The following is a 19,191-nucleotide window of genomic DNA, read 5'->3' on the forward strand; positions in this document are numbered from 1 at the left end:
CCACACAACCTCCAACACCACCACCACCACAGCAACTTAAAACCCATGATGCTGTTGGTTTTTCCTCAATAATTTTGGAAGGCATCTGCAGGAGTGTCATAAATTAATGCCAGCAAGAATAACAGGGGAGGGGGAGACCGAGGATGAGATGGAGGGATGGGGTGGAGAGGTATATGGGAGAGGGGGATGTGAGTTGGGAGCAGGGCAGTGAAATGGCGGGGGACAGGGCGACTTGGAGGCGATTTGTTTGTGGCCACCCCAAACGGGATTGAGGCGTCTGGCAATAGATAGATAGATAGATAGAAGAATAACAGGCCAAGCAGACATGTAATATTGTGGCCCTGACGACGTGGAGGGGAGGAAAGGGAGAATGGGAAGGGGGAAAGGAAGGGAGGAAAGGGGTGAGAAGGGAAAGGTAGAAAGGCAGAGAAGGGAAGAGCAAGGGGAGAGGGGATGGATGGGATTGGAGGTAAAGGAGAGGAGGGTAGATGAAAGATGAGAGATGGAAGTGAAAGGTCGGTAAGGATAGGAAAAAAAGGGTATGAGAGAGAGAGGAAAGGAGCGTGGGAGAGGGAGGAAAAAGTTTGAAAGGGTGAGAAGGAGAGGAGGTGGGAGGAGGGAAAAAAATGTGGGGGAATGGAAGGAGAGGCGAGAAGAAGGAAGGGAAAAGTGTGAAATGAATGGGAGGAGTGAGGGAGAGCGAGGAACAAGTGTGAAATGGATGGAAAGGGTGGGAAAGGAAGACAGAAGTGTGAAGGGGAGGGAGGGAGGGAGGGAGCGAGAGGTGGAGGGGGAGGGAAAAGTGTGAAGGGGTGAGGCAAGGAAAGGAGATAGGAAAAGTATGAACAGAACAGAATTGCAGGAATGCATGAACCTCTGCTACATTACGGCATGCGCGCTTGATATTAACTCCAGACACTACCTACGTCATAAAAAGGTGCCATAACCATCACCACCACCACCATCACCACCACCATCACCACCACCACCATCACCACCACCACCACCACCACCACCACCACCACCATCACCACCACCACCACCACCACCACCACAGTTTCAACTACTATCATCAATACTCCTAGCACAATTAAAACCACAATCACCAAAAACTATCAGGACTATCACCTCTACCACCACAACCACAACTACCACTATCATAAACATCCACCATCAAGGCCACAACCAACACAAAAAGCAACCATCCCGTTCTCATCTACTACGGTACAATCAAACCAACACGCCACCACCACTATCCCACCACACCACTACCACCACCACACCACCACACCACACCATCACCACGCCTCCCACTCGGCCGAGCATAAAAATCGAGGTAGGTAATTTGCTCTTAGCGGAGTGAAGAGCCAGAGTGGTCCGCCTCCTCATTACGCCCACTCCACCCCACTCCCTATTTATAACTCCACCCCACTCCATCCCATTCCCCATTTACAACTCCAGCCCACTCCTTAGCTATACGTCTACTCCTCTCCATTTCACGCCCCATTTATACCTCCACCTCACTCCCTAATTATAAGTCCACCCCATTCCACCCCCATTCTCTGTCCAGTCATACCAACTCCACCTCACTCCCTGCCTACTACTTGCCTCCACTTCACTGCTTAACCACTCCACTCCACTCCCTTCATTCATTCCTACCTATTCCTTTCCACTCCCTCTCACTACATGCTTCTCCTTTACCCCACTCCACAACACTCCCTGTCCATTCTGTTCACTCCCCACTCGATCTATCCTCTATTCATTCCTATCCCCCCCCCCTAGGTGTTGGATAAGGACGCCTTCACGTGGTGGCACTGATATGACTGAGTGGTATGGCTGCCCGGTTATATGTCTCTCAAAACCCTCCCTGTCCCCCAAAAGAAAGATAGTGGGCTGCAGGAGGGCAGTGTCAGCCTGCAGCCCACTGAGTTCACATTCAGATCAGCCTGAGGACACAAAAACACCAACAAAACCACCACCTACACCAACAATACCACTTAAATCATTCACCACCACAACTTAAATCACCACCTACACCACCTCACTATCGCTACAACTTAAATCACCACCTACACCACCTCACTATCGCTACAACTTAAATCACCACCTACACCACCTCACTATCGCTTACACCGCCACTTACACCACCACCTACACCAGCAATACCACTTACACCAGCCACACCAGTAGCAGCAGGACGAGCAGACATCTTGACTCTTAATCTCAGTGTTGACATAACTGAGTAACTGGGCTGGGCTGCGCTACTTTCTCCCACTTTACTTGGCTCTTCCTCCTTACTATTTCCTTCTTTCTTTTCCTTCATTCTCTGTCTTCTTCTATCGCTTCTTTCAGTCGTACTTTATTTCATCTTTCTCTTCGTCTTTCTTAATTTCCTTAATCCATTAATACCTAATCATTTTCTTTCTGCTTTTACTTACTTCCCTTCCTCTTCTCTTCCTTCCTTCCTTCCCCTCCTCTTCTCTTTCTTCCTTCCTCTCCTCTCCTCTCCTCCCCCATCTCCCATTCTATCTTTATCCACCCCTCTCTCTCATCTATCTTTACCTACGTTCCTCTCCTCCACTCTGTCTCCCTTCCTCCCCTCCCCTCTCCATATTTCACTCCCCTTTCTCTCTATCTTTCACTATCTCTCCCCTACCTGTTTTCTCTCCCTTCTTGTCCCTTCTCCTTCCTTCCCTTCCCTTCCCTTCTCTTCTGTCTTCTGTTTTCCTTTCTCTTCTATTCTCTTCCTTTCTTCACCTCCTCTTTTGTCATCATTTACTCGTACTACATCCTTTCTTTTTCCTCTACTCTTCTATTCCTCCCTTTGATGCTCTCTCCCTCCCTCTCTCTCTCTCTCTCTCTCTCTCTCTCTCTCTCTCTCTCTCTCTCTCTCTCACACACACACACACACACACACACACACACACACACACAACTGACCTGTGGGAGTTTTCAACCTCTCGTGATAATTTTTGGCTTAATTGCTTCAGTGTTTTAGGTCGACTGTGTGAAGTTACGGTGGGGAAGAGGAGGAGGAGGAGGAGGAGGAGGAGGAGGAGACAGATCGGAAGAAAGAGAGGGAGAGAGAGGGGGGGATGGGAAGGGAAATGGGAAAGAGGGGAGGTGGAAGGACGGACGAGGGGAGAGAGGAAGAAGGAGAAGGGGAGAAAAGAGAAATGGGAGAGAAAGAGGAGAGGGGAAGAGACAGAAGGGAGGAGAGAGAGCGAGCGAGAGAGAGAGAGAGAGAGAGAGAGAGAGAGGAAGACGGAGAGGGACAAGGAGGGGAATGAAAGAGGGAATGGAAGGTGAGAAGCGAAAGGAAGATGGAAGAGGAAAAGGGGAAGAGAAGGGCAAATTCCCCCCCCCTCTCTCTCTCTCTCTCTCCCTCTCTCTCTCTCTCTGCAGGGAGGTATGTAGTCAAATAAGATTGGCGTGGGGAAAATCTTATATAAGAGAGATTTATATCGCCACAGGTCGAGTTTAAACTTTACACAAACTTTATTCTGATGGAAGAGGGAAAGTCGCGGCAATTTCCTTTTTGAATCAAATAATTTCACCAGCTGGGATAATATTTCGCTCTTTTTCCTGCCCATTCGAACCGGAGATCATCATCATCATCATCACTACCACCACCATAATCATAATCGGTATCGTCACCATCATCACCACCACCACCACCATCACCACCATCATCATCACCACCACCACCATCATCATCACCACCACCACCCTCTTCATCATCATCACCATCATCATCGCACCATCCCACCACCACCCTCATCATTATCATCATCATCGTTATCATCATCATCATCATCATAATCATCGCATCATCCCTGTTTCCAGCAAAGACATGGGGTGAGAGGAATCACGAAAAAAAAAAAAAAAAAAAACTATACAATACCATATTCTTTTCACTTTAACATGGACCAAAATCGCCAACTATCGATCATGAATGCTGCGTTTTAACAACAGAGTAACACTAGAATATGATGCTAGTCACGAAGAAGTGCTGTGAAAAGTATAAACGGCTGTAGCAATGTCTTATTCTGCACAGAGCTACGTGAAATAAGCTACAAATGAATGAAAATCTAGGCCAAGTTAAGGTGAAAATACTGTTAATATTTTTTTTTTTACTTACGTTATATCTCCCTGGAACGTAAATTGGCTGATCATCGTAGAACCTCCTCCTCCGTGCATCTCCTCCTCCTCCTCCTCCTCCTCCTCCATGCTCAGGGGAGGAGGAGTGAGAGGAGGTCTGGGAGGAGCTCTGTTGCTGTTGCAGGTGATGTTGTTGTAGTTGCAACTGTTGTAACTGTTGTCTATGGGAGGCACCACCTACTATCACCACCCCACCACCACCACCACCGCTGCTACTACCACCACTACCACCGTCATCCAAGACCTCCTGGTCCTCGTGGGGTCGAACTGCGGTAGTTGTGGTAGGAGAAGGCGTGTTGTCCTCAGAGATGGTGGTAGCTGTGGTTGGAGATGGTTGCACGGGTACCTTACTTCTAGAAACATTGGTAGGTGATCCCTTTCCCCTGTGGCTGGTTGGAGAGCCCTTGGACCTGTGTATTGTGGTAGCTGTGGTAGTTGTGGTGGGTGATGGCGGTGGTAGTTTGCCCCTGTGGACTAGTATGGACCACGCCTCCTGCCTCAAGTGATCCAGATGGTCGAACACGTCTTGGTAGTGTGTGCTGAACTGGTCTGCGTATCTTGAAGCCAGACCTTCCAAGACCCCGCGCTGACCATCCTGTAAGACAGAAGAACGACACCATTAATAGCACTAAATGGCATAGCATAAGGGCACACAACTACATAACAGAATAAATAATAGATAAAGCATACCATAACTATGAGATCACATATCATCAGGGATACTACGCCTTCCAGTACACCGCGTTGAGCATCCTGTAATATGAAAGAAGACGTTGTTAATATCACTACAAAACATAACACAGCAACACAAAAGGTGCAGATGGATGAAAATTTGGGACCTGGGGACGGAACTATAATTTCCTTAATAGAGTTATATTCTAAATAGCTCTGGGGATTCCATAACACATTTTCTTTAGCGATTCATTCTGCACAAAACATATCACTATCTTCTTGTATGACACTGACGTAAAATAGCCATCTATCTATCTTGAATGTTGAGCTCTAACAGGAGATTAACACTGGAATATGCTAGTAGTCACGAAGAAGTGCTATGGAGGTCAGTGAATGAGTGAGGTATGAATCAGAAAGAGATATTACCCTACGAAATGTGTGAGTTAGTGGGTGAATGAATAACAGTATGACAGAGGTGACAGAATAAGTGAGTGATTGAGATGAGTAACGCATCAGCAAAGGAGGAGTAAAGTGAGTAAATTAATGAGATAAACACAGCTCACGTTTCTCAAGGTTTAGTAAAGCATAAACAGGAATTTCGTGGCTGTGTTTATGAAGGTGAGGCGTGGGAAGAATTACAAGCTGCGTTAATGTATGCTTACTTTACTCACTTATTTACCTCATTCAGTGACATCACACTCACTCTCATTCACTCTGTTACATACGGAACTCACTCACTCACTTTCATTCACACTGTGACTCGCCCTCATTCACTCTGTTACATACTCACTCACTCACTTTCATTCACACTGTTACTCGCCCTCATTCACTCTGTTACATACTCACTCACTCACTCTCATTCACACTGTTACTCGCCCTCATTCACTCTGTTACATACGGAACTCACTCACTCACTTTCATTCACACTGTTACTCGCCCTCATTCACTCTGTTACATACTCACTCACTCTCATTCACACTGTTACTCGCTCTCATTCACTCTGTTACATACTCACTTTCATCCTGCATTTACTCTCTTACACTCTCCCATTCACTCATTCTTTCCTCACTCACATCTCACTCATTCACACCTCACTCACTCTAATACGGTACACTTCCAACTCACTCAAACCTCACTCGCTCACTCAGTCAAAAGCTAGAACTCACTCTCACTGTCTCCCTCGCTCAACACCTCTATCTCTAATTATCTCACTTCCTTAATCCTATACACCAAGTACCTGTCCATCTCTCTCTCTCTCTCTCTCTCTCTCTCTCTCTCTCTCTCTCTCCCCTACTCTCACCGTCTTCCCTTGTTCATCATTATTTTATCTCTTAAACTTACAATCTGCCCTAACTCTCTCGCTTGCTATCTCTCTCTCACCGTCTCGTATATTTGTACTCACTATCTCAATTTCTCAACCTCACAAACTTTCCTTATCTCTAAATTTATTCCCATTACTTCCCTTACTCAATCTCATACTATCTCAATTCTCTCTCATTCCCCTTGCCCTTCATCTCTGACTGTCTCTATCGTAATTCTCTATTTCTCTTGCTGACTGTCTCCCTGTCTTTCACTATTCTGATCTCAGTTAGGCGACTCACTCTCTCACACTATCTCATTTTCACACACTATCTCACTCCCTCATTCTTCCACACACACTACGGTACCTCAATTTCTCAGGATCTCTCTCTCACTATCTCACAGCCTTGCTCTCATTTACACACCTTGATTCCTTCATTAACACCCTATCACACGCACTCTCTTGCTCTCTCACTCGCTGCCAGAGAGAGAGAGAGAGAGAGAGAGAGAGAGAGAGAGAAATATAAATGGGTACCTAAGGAAACGGTCGACTGATACATACTGAACATAGAGAGGATTTTGATGATGCTAATGATGATGATGATGACTGATACTGATGATGATGATGATGATTATCGTCATGATCATCAACATCATAATCATTACCAGACAAGACGAAATTTTCAGTCTAAAAATATACTGCAATTAGGAAAATGGAACGCCGAGAGAGAGAGAGAGAGAGAGAGAGAGAGAGAGAGACAGACAGACAGACAGACAGACAGAAACAAATAAGTTAACCGTAGGCCTACTGACTAGTAATGAATTTATCTGGTGAGCTAAAGTAGTTATCGGGTAGACTAAATATATGTTACGTGGGTGAGAAGAGGAAGAGGAGGAGGAGGAGGAGGAGGAGGAGGAGGAGGAGGAGGAGGAGGAGGAGGAGGAGGAGGAGGAAGAAGATGAAGAGAAGGAGGAGCAGGAGATGCATAATGATGATGACGATGATAATGATGATGATGAGGAGGAGGAGAGATAATAGGAAAAACGAGAGAGAGAGAGAGAGAGAGAGAGAGAGAGAGAGAGGGGGGGGGGATGAGTACAGGAGCCATAACACGTATTTCACGGCCTCTGCCTCAGAATGTGGTAATCACTCTAATTAAAGGCCTGGAAAATTGGTAGTTGTGGTGGTTGTGGTAGGGATTTTTGTGGTGGTAGTTGTGGTGGTTGGAAGTGTACTGTATGCAGTGTTTGTGGTAGCTATGAGGCGAATTTTTGAAACAGTGGTGGTAGTTATTATTATTATTATTTTTTTTTGTGGTAGTGACGAGTGTGGTGGTAGGTACAATGTGACATGCGATAGTAGTGGTGGTTGTGGTAGCTGTGGTTGTGAGGGACCGTTGTGGTAATGGTGGTGTTAGCTGTGGCAGAGGTAAGATTTTTGGTGACAGTGGTTGTAGTGGGGATGGCTGTGATTGTAGTGGTAGTTGTGGCGACTGTGGTAGTGGTGTGGTGCCTGTAAGAACAACCATTTACACTCTCTTATACATCCTTCATACATCCTTCCATCCCTCCTTTCTTCAGGTCCTCCACTTCTTTCTTCATCCCTCCTTCTTCCATCTCTTTTCCCTCCCTCCTTCTTCCGAATTCCCTCCGTCCACCTCATCTCCTTCCTTCATTTCCTCTCTTTCCCTCTATCCTTCATCACCCCTCCTTCCTCTGTCTCTTTCTTCCCTCCTTCCTCCATCTCCCCTCCCTCCCTCTTTCCTCCATCTCCTCTTCCTCTCTCCTTCCTCCATCTCCTTCCCTCCCTCTTTCCTCCATCTCTTTCCCTCCCTCTTTCCTCCATCTCCTTCCCTCCCTCCTTCCTCCATCTCCCCTCCCTCCCTCCCTCTTTCCTCCATCTCCTTCCCTCCCTCCTTCCAATCTTGCCTCCTTTGCTATCTCTAGAAAAATCCCTTCAGGTAATTATTCTGTTGTTAGGGAGATAAACAGATGGTGTGTGTGTGTGTGTGTGTGTGTGTGTGTGTGTGTGTGTGTGTGTGTGTGTGTGTGTGTGTGTGTGTGTGTGTGTGTAAGTTCGTTTCGAGTCCCAGTGGCTGTACACCCACTGTTGTACACCCTCCTACACCCAAGTACACCTTTCATCACCAGCCTACGTCAACCTACACTCTCATGCATCCACTGAAACTATCTACACCCAACGATACACACATACAATCATACACATCCTCCACCACTCGCCGACACTCTCCTGCACCCACCTACACCCTCACACACCCACCAACATCTTCCCACACCCACCTACACCCTCTCACACCCACCTACATCTTCCCACACCCACTTACACCCTCCCACACTCACCTACACCCACAGGTACACCGAAAGAGTCAACAGGGCAGGTGTGAGTGTTGGCCTAGAAGCCTCATGTACACACCTCTCTTTCTATGCTCTCTCTCTCTCTCTCTCTCTCTCTCTCTCTCTCTCTCTCTCTCTCTCTCTCTCTCTCTCTCTCTCTCTCTCTCATCTTTCCATCCCTCGTTCTTCCCTATCCCTTACATCTCTCCTCTCTCTCTCTCGCTTCCCCTCTCCTCTCTTTTCTCTCCCATTCCTTCTCTCTCCTGCTTCTCTTTGTTTTTTTCTCTCCTCCTCCTCCTCCTCCTCCTCCTTCCCTCTTCATCCCCAAATCCCTCCTCCTCTCTTCTTTCTCCTCTCTGTCCCCCTTTCCGTTTCCCTTCCCCCTTCTCTTCCTCCCCTTCACTCCCGTCCCTCTCTCCCTCTCCCTTCTTTCCCTCCCTTCCTCTCTCACCCCTCTTTCCCTCCCTACCCCTCCTCCTCCTCTTCAGTTTGCTATTCTAGGAAATTTAAGAAAGAGGAGTGAGCTCTATCACCTCTCTCTCTCTCTCTCTCTCTCTCTCTCTCTCTCTCTCTCTCTCTCTCTCTCGCTCTCTCTCTCTCCATCCTTCTTCCCTCCTCCGTCTTCCTTCCTTCCCTAACCCACCATTAATTCAGTCATTCCATCTTTCCTATCTTCCTTCCTCCCTTCCTCTTCCCTTTCCCCTCTTTTCCTTCCTTCTAACACTTTTCCCTCCTCTTCCTCCTCCCCTTCCATCTCCCCCTCTCTCCCTCCCTCTTCCTTCCCCCCCTGTCCTCCCCCCCCGCCTTAATCATGGGAGGTAGGCCTGGTGAATACGTAGGCTCGACTAGGCTTAAATTTTACATGAGTACCACTGTTGTCGCCAGATGGTGTGTGTGTGTGTGTGTGTGTGTGTGTGTGTGTGTGTGTGTGTGTGTGTGTGTGTGTGTGTGTGTGTGTGTGTGTGTGTGTGTGTGTGTGTGTGTGTGTGTGTGTGTGTGTGTGTGAGAGGATATGAGGTGTGGCATAATTTTGTGGCACTTGCTGTGGTTGAAGAAGTTCCTGGAAGTGGTAGAAGTACTTATAGGAGTTGTGGTGTTTGTGGCAAATGTGGTGAATTTTGTGGTGGTGGCTGTGGTGGAAGTGTTGTGATTGTGGTGGTGGTGGTGATAACCGAGTTAGTGGTTGTGGTGGTAATGGTTGCAGCAGTGGTTTTGGTGGTGGTTGCGTTAGTTGTGGCTGTCGTGGTAATGTGGTGGTGGTGGTGGTGGTGGTGGTGGTGGTTGTGGGTGTCAGCCTGTGTGGTGGTAGTGATTGTAGCAGCGGTGTTTGGGATAGTTTTTGCTGTGGTGGTAATGTGGTGGTGGTGGTGGTGGTGGTGGCTGTGGGTTGTCTGTTTGCGTAGCGGTAGTGACTGTAGCAGTGTTTTTTGTGGCAGTTTTTGTTGTGGTGGTCGTGTGGTGACTGTGGTAACTACTGTGGTTGGGAGCACAGTAAGTGGAAGAAAGACGAGTGTACAGTTATTGAGAAGAAGGGTAGGAAAGAAGAACAGGTGGAAAATGAGGAGCAAATGACGAAAGGAGGGAGAAAGGATGGGGAAAGAGAAAGAGAGGAGAGAAGGAGGTAGGAAGGATGAGTGAGAGAGAGAGGGGGGGAAAGGGAAGGAGGGGGGGGGAGAAAAGGAAGGGGAAGGAAAGGCGAGGAGAAAGGAAAATGAGGAAGACAGGAAAAGACAGGTGCTGAAAGGAGAGAGTGAGAGCGAGAAACATCCAAATCAGTGAGTGTAGGAGGGTGTGGTGTAGGTGTCAGAATGTGTGAAGAGAGTAAGCCAATTCCGGGAAGGTGAAAGAGAGTGTACAGGGGGAGGAAGTGGTGGGTGAGAGGCTGGCTGTAGTGGAGGTGGGAGTAAATGGGTGTGGGAGAGGAGATGGTGGGAGAGAGGGAAGGAAGGTAGGGGGGATGAGAGAGAGAGAGAGAGAGAGAGAGAACTAGTAAAATCCTGAGCACAACATCTAGAGAAGCAGAGTGATGCAAGGCGACGCAGTGAGGCAGAGCAAGACAGGGAGAGGCAGAGAGAAGCAGGGTGAGGCAGGGGAACTGACTCAGCCCCCTGCCTCCCTTTCATTAACACCCTTAAGTGATCTTCCCTTGTCTTACAGCACGCCCTAGTGTGGTGGTGAGGTAGAGGGTGTGGTGGTGTGGTGTGGTGTGGTGTGGTGCGGTGCGGTGTGCTGTGGTAGTGTGGTTTGGTGAGGTGTGGTAATGTGGTGTGGTGTGGTGAGGCAAGGCAGGGTCATGTAATGGTGTTATAGTGAATTGGGTAGCATGACAGTGAGGCAGGGTAGTAGGAAAGTGTGTCCTGGTAGTATGATAAGTGTGTCCTGGTAGTATGATACGTGTCCTGGTAGTATGATAGGTGTGTCCTGGTAGTATGATAGTGTGGTGCGGCAGGGGACCCCAAGCAACAATAAGACCTCAATTATACTCAGTGTGTCATACGAGTCAAGCAATTAACATAATGTGAGGAGACCAGAAGGGGTGGGGGGCTCGAAGGGGAAAAGAAAAAGAAAGGGAGGAAGGAGGAAGGGAGAGAATGAGGGAGGGAGAGGGGGAGAAGGAGGGGAGGAGGAACAGAAAGGGGGATGAAAGGAGAGGGAGAGGAAGGTGGGAGGGAGTAAAACCAGGAAGGAGGGAAAGAAGGTAAGGACTTGGGAGGGACAGAAAGGAGGTGACAGAGATGGAAGGAAGGAAGAAAGAAAGGAGGTGAAGGAAATGAAAAAAAAGCCTACATGGAAGGAGGAAACAGGGGAGAAGGAAATGAGGAAACAGAAATAGGGAGAAGAAGAAATGGAGAAAAGAAAGGAGAGGGGAAAGGGAAAATGAACAGGAAAGGAGTTTGAGGAATGGGAGAAGGGAAAAGAGGAAGAGTGGAAGGGAAGAATGAGGAGGGAAAAGAAAACGAAGAGGGAAACGAGAGGAAAGTAGATAAGGAGGAAAAGAAGGGTGCAAGGAGGAAAGGAGAAGGAAAGGAGAAGGAAGGAAGGACGAGGGAAGAAGGAAAACGGAGGAAGTAGCTGAAGATGGGAAATGGGAAAGAGAAAAGGGTGGGGGCAGAATGAGATGAAACTGAGGAGAAAGAGAGAGAGAGAGAGAGAGAGAGAGAGAGAGAGAGAGTCTGAAAAGCTTGGTGGCATAAAAAGATAAGGAAAAAAAATGACCCTGAAGGAGAAAGAAGTCAGAATGAAGGCGAAGGAACCAGATAAGAGGAAGGCAGGAAGGAAGGAGAGAAGGAAGGGAGGGAGGGAGGGAAGGAACGAAAGAAGGAAGGATGGAAGGAAAGACAATGAAGAGGGGAAATCTTACTGTAGAGGGGGGAAACGAAGAAGAGCAAGTGAGATATGGAAAAAGGTGAAGGAGTGGAAAAGAGAGAAAAAGGAAGGAAATATGCAGGAAGAGAGAGAAACAGAGAGAGAGAAAAGAAGGTAGAGAAAGAACGTGAACAGGAGGTAAAGAGAAGGAAGGGAGGAAGGGAAGGAGGGAAAGGGGGAATAATGGAAAGTGAGAAAAAAAAGAGAATAAAGGTAGAGAAAATAAAGGAGGAAACGAAGGAATTAGAGAGAGAGAGAGATAGATAGATAGATAGATAGAGAGGGAGAGAGAGAGAGAGAGATAGACCCCTGCTAATAATGAAGGCAAGTTCTCCCCCACTGGTAGATATGACCTTACCCTGACCTTCCCTCACTCACATTATTTCCATCTGCTCTCTCTCTCTCTCTCTCTCTCTCTCTCTCTCTCTCTCTCTCACAGGCTAATATCTTCTCGTGTCTGCCATACTGTATGTCTTTGTGTGCGTATGCGTGTGTGTCATGTGCGTATGTGTGTCAAGTACTAATGATATGGAATGTGTAGCCTACATAAGCGCGCCTAATGTAAACCATTAAACGGTCATGTGTGCGTAGACATAATTAGTCCTATGCCAACACGTTACGTACATAAAGAAGAGGCGTACAACTGAGAATGTAATTAGTTGTAGTGTGTGTGTGTGTGTGTGTGTGTGTGTGTGTGTGTGTGTGTGTGTGTGTGTGTGTGTGTGTGTGTGTGTGGGTGTGGGTGTGTGTGTGTGTGTGTGTGTGTGATTCTCTTGAGTAATCATGTGAATGGAATGGCGTGTGCGTATAGATGTCTGTGTGCGTGTGTTCATGTGCGTGTTTGTGAGTGATTACATGAATGACATCGCATGTAGAAACGCGAGCGCGTGTGCGTGCGTGTGTGTGCGTGTGTGTGTGTGTGTGTGTGTGTGTGTGTGTGTGTGTGTGTGTGTGTGTGTGTGTGTGTGTGTGTGTGTGTGTGTGTGTGTGTGTGTGTGTGTGTGTGTGTGTGTGTAAGCGCGCGCGCGTGTTCCTGTATCTTAAAGATAAGGGGGAAGCAAAGGAAGGAAAGAGGGGAATGAAAAAGAAAAAGAAGGAAAGAGGAGACAAGAATAGTAGCAATGGAAAAGTAGGGGGGGGGGAAGAGGAAAAGACGATATGAGAGAGAGAGAGAGAGAGTGAGGGGGGGGGCCAGGGAGGGGAAGGAGGGGTCAGTCCCAAGCGACCTGTTACTGACCTCGGTAGACCTGTGGCGAGGGGAGGGGGAAGGGATGGGGAGGAGAGGAGAGAAAGAGGGAAGAAGAGGAAATGGGAGGGGAGAAGGAAAAGAGGGGAAGGGGAAGGGAAAAGAAAGGGCGGGGAAGGGAAAAGTAGGGGACGGATGGGGAATGGGAAGGGGAAAGGGATGGGAAAGGGGAAGGAAGGGGAGGGGAGGGGGTCAAGGGGGGGTTAGAATTAGGTTAACGACTGTTTTTATGAGGCTGTAAAGAAGAGGCTCCTGGCTCTCTCTCTCTCTCTCTCTCTCTCTCTCTCTCTCTCTCTCTCACACACACACACACACACACATTTATGCAGCAACCTATCAAAGTAAGATCCCTCATATCATTCCATCTATTTATTTATCTACCTACCGTTTTTCTATCTCTCAGTCTACCTACATCTATCTATGCCTGTCTATCTATCTACCACCCAACCTAACTACACACCGGTACCATTGAACCAGTGTATTAATTTACCAGTTTATCTACCATTTATATAATCACTAATCATTCTATCTACCTATCATGCTACCAATCAGACTACCGACTTCATCAATCAACTTCCTTCTGCCTAAGTTCCTACCTGACCACTGATTTATCTATGCATTTACCTATTTATCTATCACAGCCTCTGCCTACCTGTTAACCTACCTGCACATAACTATTTATTTGGCTTCCTTTATGCCTCACCTACCTATCTACGTATCAATCTACCTACTTACCTACCTAACAACCATCCAATCTACCTACCAACCTAACAGACCATTTACCAACCTACCTCCCTACCTTTCCATCCACTCACCTATCTGTCTGTCTATCCAGCTATCTATCTATCCGTGTATCTATCTGTCTATCTACAAAACGCCCATCTGTCAGTTCAGCCATCTAAAAATTATGCAATATAAATAACTCTCATTCCTCGCATTTCTCACTCTCTACATTCTAACATTGCTGTCTCTCTCTCTCTCTCTCTCTCTCTCTCTCTCTCTCGTCTTCCTTTCCTCCAGCTTTTTACCTCCTCATCCAGTCTATCCTTTCCTTTTCCTTTAAAATCTTTCTCTTCCTCCTTTCTCTCAATTTCCCTTTCTCCTTCTTCTTTCTTTCAATTTCTTACCTTCCTTCCTTCCTTCCTTCCTTCCTTCCTCCCTTCCTCCTCTTTCTCAATATTTCCATTACTTTTCTTACTCTAATCTCCATTTTTCTCCAATCTTTTTTCTTCCTCCTGTTCCTTTTCTTTGAATCTCTCTTCCTTTTCTTTATCTCCTCCTCCTCCTCCTCCTCTTATCCCTCCTCTTCCTTATCCTCCACTTCTAAAATTCCCAACACCATCTTCACTTTATTTATTATGATCCACACTCCCGCATTCCTTTCCCTCCTCCTCCTCTTCTTCCAGTCTCCTACTGCTCTCTTTCCCTCCTCCTTCGCTTCCTCATTTCTCTCTTCCTTATATCACTCTTCTTCCTTTCTCTCACTTCCATCTCTTCCTCCGATTCATCATCTCCTCCTCCCAACTTCGTTCATTCTTTTTTCCCCCTTAATCTTTTCCTTCTTCTTCGTCCACTCAGATCTTTTAAATCTCTTCCTCTCTCTTTTCTTTCCTTCTCTTCCTCTCACGTTTTCTCCTTCCCTCTCTTCCACAGTCTTTCTTCTTCGTCTTTTCCCCTTACACCTTTCTTTACTCCTCCTCCTCCTCCTCCTTCCATTCTTCCTCTACTCCCAATCGTCCCATCTCTTCCACTTCCTCCACTTGCAAAATTCCACGCACCACCTTCACTTTATTTATTATGATGCACACTCCCGCATTTCTCTTCCTGCTTGCCTCCCTCCCTCCCCCTCCCTCCCTCCCTCTCTCTCTCTCTCTCTCTCTCTCTCTCTCTCTGTCGCTCATACAAAAGCTCACCCGCTATCTTCAAACTCTCTTTCTTTTCCTCACTTTTTCTCGCTTTTCCACTCACCACCACCTCATACCCCCTTCCCTCTCCCTTTCTCCTTTCCTCCTCTCTTCCCCACCCCCCCGCTCTCTCTCCTTATCTCCCTCCTTCTTCTCTTCTCTTTCCTTTCCCTCCCCTCTTCCCCTTCTCCCTCCCTCCCACCCCCACCCCTCTTCTTCGCGCTCACAAATACTTACGCGCTTTCTCCAATCTCTTTCTTATCTTCTCTGTTTTTCTTACTATTCTCACTTCTCTTTCCTGGCTTCTCTACTTCTCTCTCTCTCTCTCTCTCTCTCTCTCTCTCTCTCTCTCTCTCTCTCTCTCTCTCTCTCTCTCTCTCTCACACACACACACACACACACACACACACACACACACACACGCAAATCCTCCTACGCTCTCTTTCCACTCACATATATTTTCACTTTCATTCTTCCTTCTTTCTCCCACTTTAGCTGCCTTTCCCAATCACATCTTTTGACGTGAGTGACTCTGCCTCTCTCACACTCTCTTTAATTTTCTTACTCTCTTGCTTTTCTCTCTACTTCTTAGTCACTACTTACCTATCAACGTTTCTATCTGTTTATCCATCTATCTATCTATCTATCTATCTGTGTCTATCTAAGGATCTATTTCCCTTCCATTCTATCTATCCAGCCATCAATATATCACCTGTCACTTTATGAGTCTACCTATCCATACATCCACCCACCCAATATGTAACTATCTACTTATCTCTATCTATCAATCTATCCGTCTATCTATCTATCTATCCATCTATCATCCATTTATCTCTACTTATTCATTCATCCGACTATCCACCCATCTATCTATGAACCTTCACCACTATATGAGTGACCTTTCCCCTCTCGCCCTCCCACGCTCTCTCTCTCTCTCTCTCTCTCTCTCTCTGACACACATACGCTCCCACGCTTCCTCCAAATTCTCTTTCTTACTTTTTCACTCTTACTTTTTTTATCCCTTATTTTTCTGTCTCAGTTTTTCACCACCTCTCTTAGATTCCTTCATTGCCTCACCTGCTTTCACACACACACACACATACACACACACACACACATACACACACACACACACACACACACACACACACACACACACACGAGGCGAGCAGGAGTATAATCGAAAAGAAGTCTACGGAATTAACCACCCACGTTTCACTTACCCGTTTCCTCTACGCTGCAACACATACAGGATGGTCCATATAACGGCTCCACTTGCACTCCACAGGGTGATTTTCCGTGTGTTACAGGGACGGCTCAGTGCGCGTTATCACAGTCAATCGTGCCCCGAACCCACGCCCACACCAGGAGAATGAGCCCTCCTCACAACACACAAAATACCGCCTGGTAAGTTTCAAGTGATTTGCTATTTACAGCTTACCCTGTATCTCGTGTTATAATTAAAAGATGGCTGACTATATGTTTCCTGATTTACTAAGTAGTTACGCTAACTGTTTGACTCAATGCTCTTAGAAATGCACGCTAGCTAAAATTATCTAAGTACTTGAAGAAATGTAGCTAACTTGCCTAATTTCTGTTCCTTTCGTTTAATTTGACGATTCGTACTGGCATGAAATAAAATGTTTATGTTCACCTCTAATCGGCTGCAGTGGCTGGTTTCAAACACAACATTACATAGGAGAAATAAATAACAAATGCACAGAACAGACCTAGTCCATACTTGTCATTATTTTTTTGTTACGTCTTCTATAATAATGTGAAGCCATAACAGGTATCAAATTAATAAATCCTGAATTCTTCCTCTGCAAATGTCACACCCCAAGTTCTTCACAAATTCACACACCTACAACCCTACCATACACACCGGTATCTCTAAAATCTTGCCACTGACCTCAGTCTGAAAATCCATGGCAAACGATGAAAGCCTTGATCAAAAACTGATGCAAAGATAAGTTCTAACGACAGTGGTATTACCATAACTGGGAATGCCAATGTGTGAGCAAGTCTTCTCTCTCTCTCTCTCTCTCTCTCTCTCTCTCTCTCTCTCTCTCTCTCTCTCTCTCTCTATATATATATATATATATATATATATATATATATATATATATGATGTGTGTGTGTGTGTGTGTGTGTGTGTGTGTGTGTGTGTGTGTGTGTGTGTGTGTGTGTGTGTGTGTGTGTGTGTGTGTGTGTGTGTGTGTGTGTGTGTGTGTGTTTATATATGTATGTATATACTCGAATACGATATATACATACATAAAGATAGATAGATAGATAGATAGATAGATAGAGAGAGAGAGAGAGAGAGAGAGAGAGAGAGAGAGAGAGAGAGACTGGCAAGCAGGCAGGCAGGTAGGCAGGAAGACAGACAGACACAGACAGACAGACACAAACAGAGACAGACAGCCATACGCAGCCAGATGGTTAAACAGACAGGCAGACAAAAAGACAGACGGCAGACAAACACATACATACATACATATATACACATCCCCAAGCGACAGGCTATATAAGCCAACTTCCTTAATCGAGTTTTCTGTCGCAACGCCACAAAACTTTGCCTGAGTAATGACGCCAAAACACACTCTGATCAGCCCACTCAGTCAACCAGTCAGTAAGTCACCCAGGCAGTAGGTAGGATGGTGGTGGTGTGATGTGGTGATAACAGAAATGGAGAAGATGATGATGATGATGATGATGTTAGTGCTGGTGCTGGTGCTGGTGGCAGTAGGATGCTGGTAATGGTGATGATGACGACGACGACGATGACGGTGGTGGTGGTGGTGGTGGTGGTGGTGGTACGACGTCAAAAGCTACCTAGACGTCTATGTCAGGCTCTATGTACAGAGTGCCGGGTACGTCAGAATTCTGTAGTGTGGGCATGTGACTCAGTTATGAAAAGCTATATGTATAGATCAGAATTATATACTAAAGAAAAGTGGCTCACATCGCTATGTAAGGCTGTGTGTGTAGGTCAGAATTCTACAGCATAGGCCGAGGAGCCTCCTAAGACCACCACATCCTCTGGTCATGGCTCTCGTAGAAATTCAATCACCGAGCTACGTCATGGAGGCAGCTTTAAATCAGTGCCCCCGCTCCCCCCTCCATCCCATGCCTCTCCTCTCATCCTCCTCCTACCCCCCACCTCTTCTCTCCACACTCTCTCCTTCACCCACATCCTCCTCCCCACCTCCTCTATCTTTACCTTCACGGATCCTCTCCACCATTCACGTTTATCTCACCTCTTTCTCTTCCTCTAACCCTTCTCTCCCCAACCCCATCTCTTCTCCTTCTCTCCTCTTCCCCTCCTCTATTTCACCTCCCCCTCCCCTCCCTTCCCCCCTCCTCCTCTCCACCCATTCTCACCTTAACCCCTACCCCTGACATCCCCTTCCCTCTCCTCCCTTTTCCCTCCCTCCCACTACTGTATAAAGGTGAAATAAGCAGCTTAAAGTGGAAGGACAAAAGAAGAAGGAGGAGGAGGAGGAGGAGGAGGAGGAGCAGGAGCAGGAGCAGGAGGAGATAAAGTGGATAAAAAGAACCAAATCCTGCTTCAAAAACTACGCATTATTTTTCGTTCTGTCTCATGACCGTACAAATAGAAGGCCTGGCAGCTTGAATATTTAGTTACTGAGGCCGAGGAGGGGCGCCTTCAAGTGGTGGCACCGATATAACCACGCGGCTTCACTGCCTGATCATGCAAACGTCCCTGAACTACTTCCGTATCCCTCAAAAGAAGGCAGGTGGACAGCAGAAGGGCAGTTTAAGCCTGCAGTTCACTGGGTTTACATTTAAGATGAGCCGGGGCCACAACAACAACAGCAGCAGCAAAAAAAAAAATAACAACAGCATCAACAACAACAACAAGATACTCAAAATAACTAAGCAGACCGAAACAGAGTATTTCGTGGCGATTTATTCTGCACATCACACCACAATACCCTCACGTATTTTACTCGCTAAAACTCTACCGGAACTAAGAATTTATACAGGAAACAAAAAAGAAGATATCAAGGCGTGCCAGGAAAACTAAATTGCTAAGAAACGGGAGCAACGAAGCTTATAACGCCACTTGGAATAGGCACGCGACTTTATTATTATTATTATTATTATTATTATTATTATTATAGTCATCATCATCATCATCATTATTATTGTTCTTGTCCG

At 46.5% G+C, this 19,191-nt stretch overlaps 1 protein-coding gene across 1 annotated transcript in view; it reads right to left on the reverse strand.

The window, feature by feature from the left end:
• Window positions 1-19,191, reverse strand: part of LOC145410959 (uncharacterized) — a 164,388-nt gene that overhangs the window by 109,457 nt on the left and 35,740 nt on the right. Inside the window, exon 2 of the mRNA XM_080281014.1 lies at window positions 4,142-4,756. Within this exon, the coding sequence (XP_080137140.1) occupies window positions 4,142-4,756 (615 nt within the window). The remainder of the gene's footprint in view (window positions 1-4,141; window positions 4,757-19,191) is intronic.

The sequence above is a fragment of the Coenobita brevimanus genome, chromosome 87, assembly GCF_032717465.1.
Source record: "Coenobita brevimanus isolate Jiangsu-jjx chromosome 87, ASM3271746v2, whole genome shotgun sequence".
Classification (NCBI taxonomy): Eukaryota; Metazoa; Arthropoda; class Malacostraca; order Decapoda; family Coenobitidae; genus Coenobita; species Coenobita brevimanus.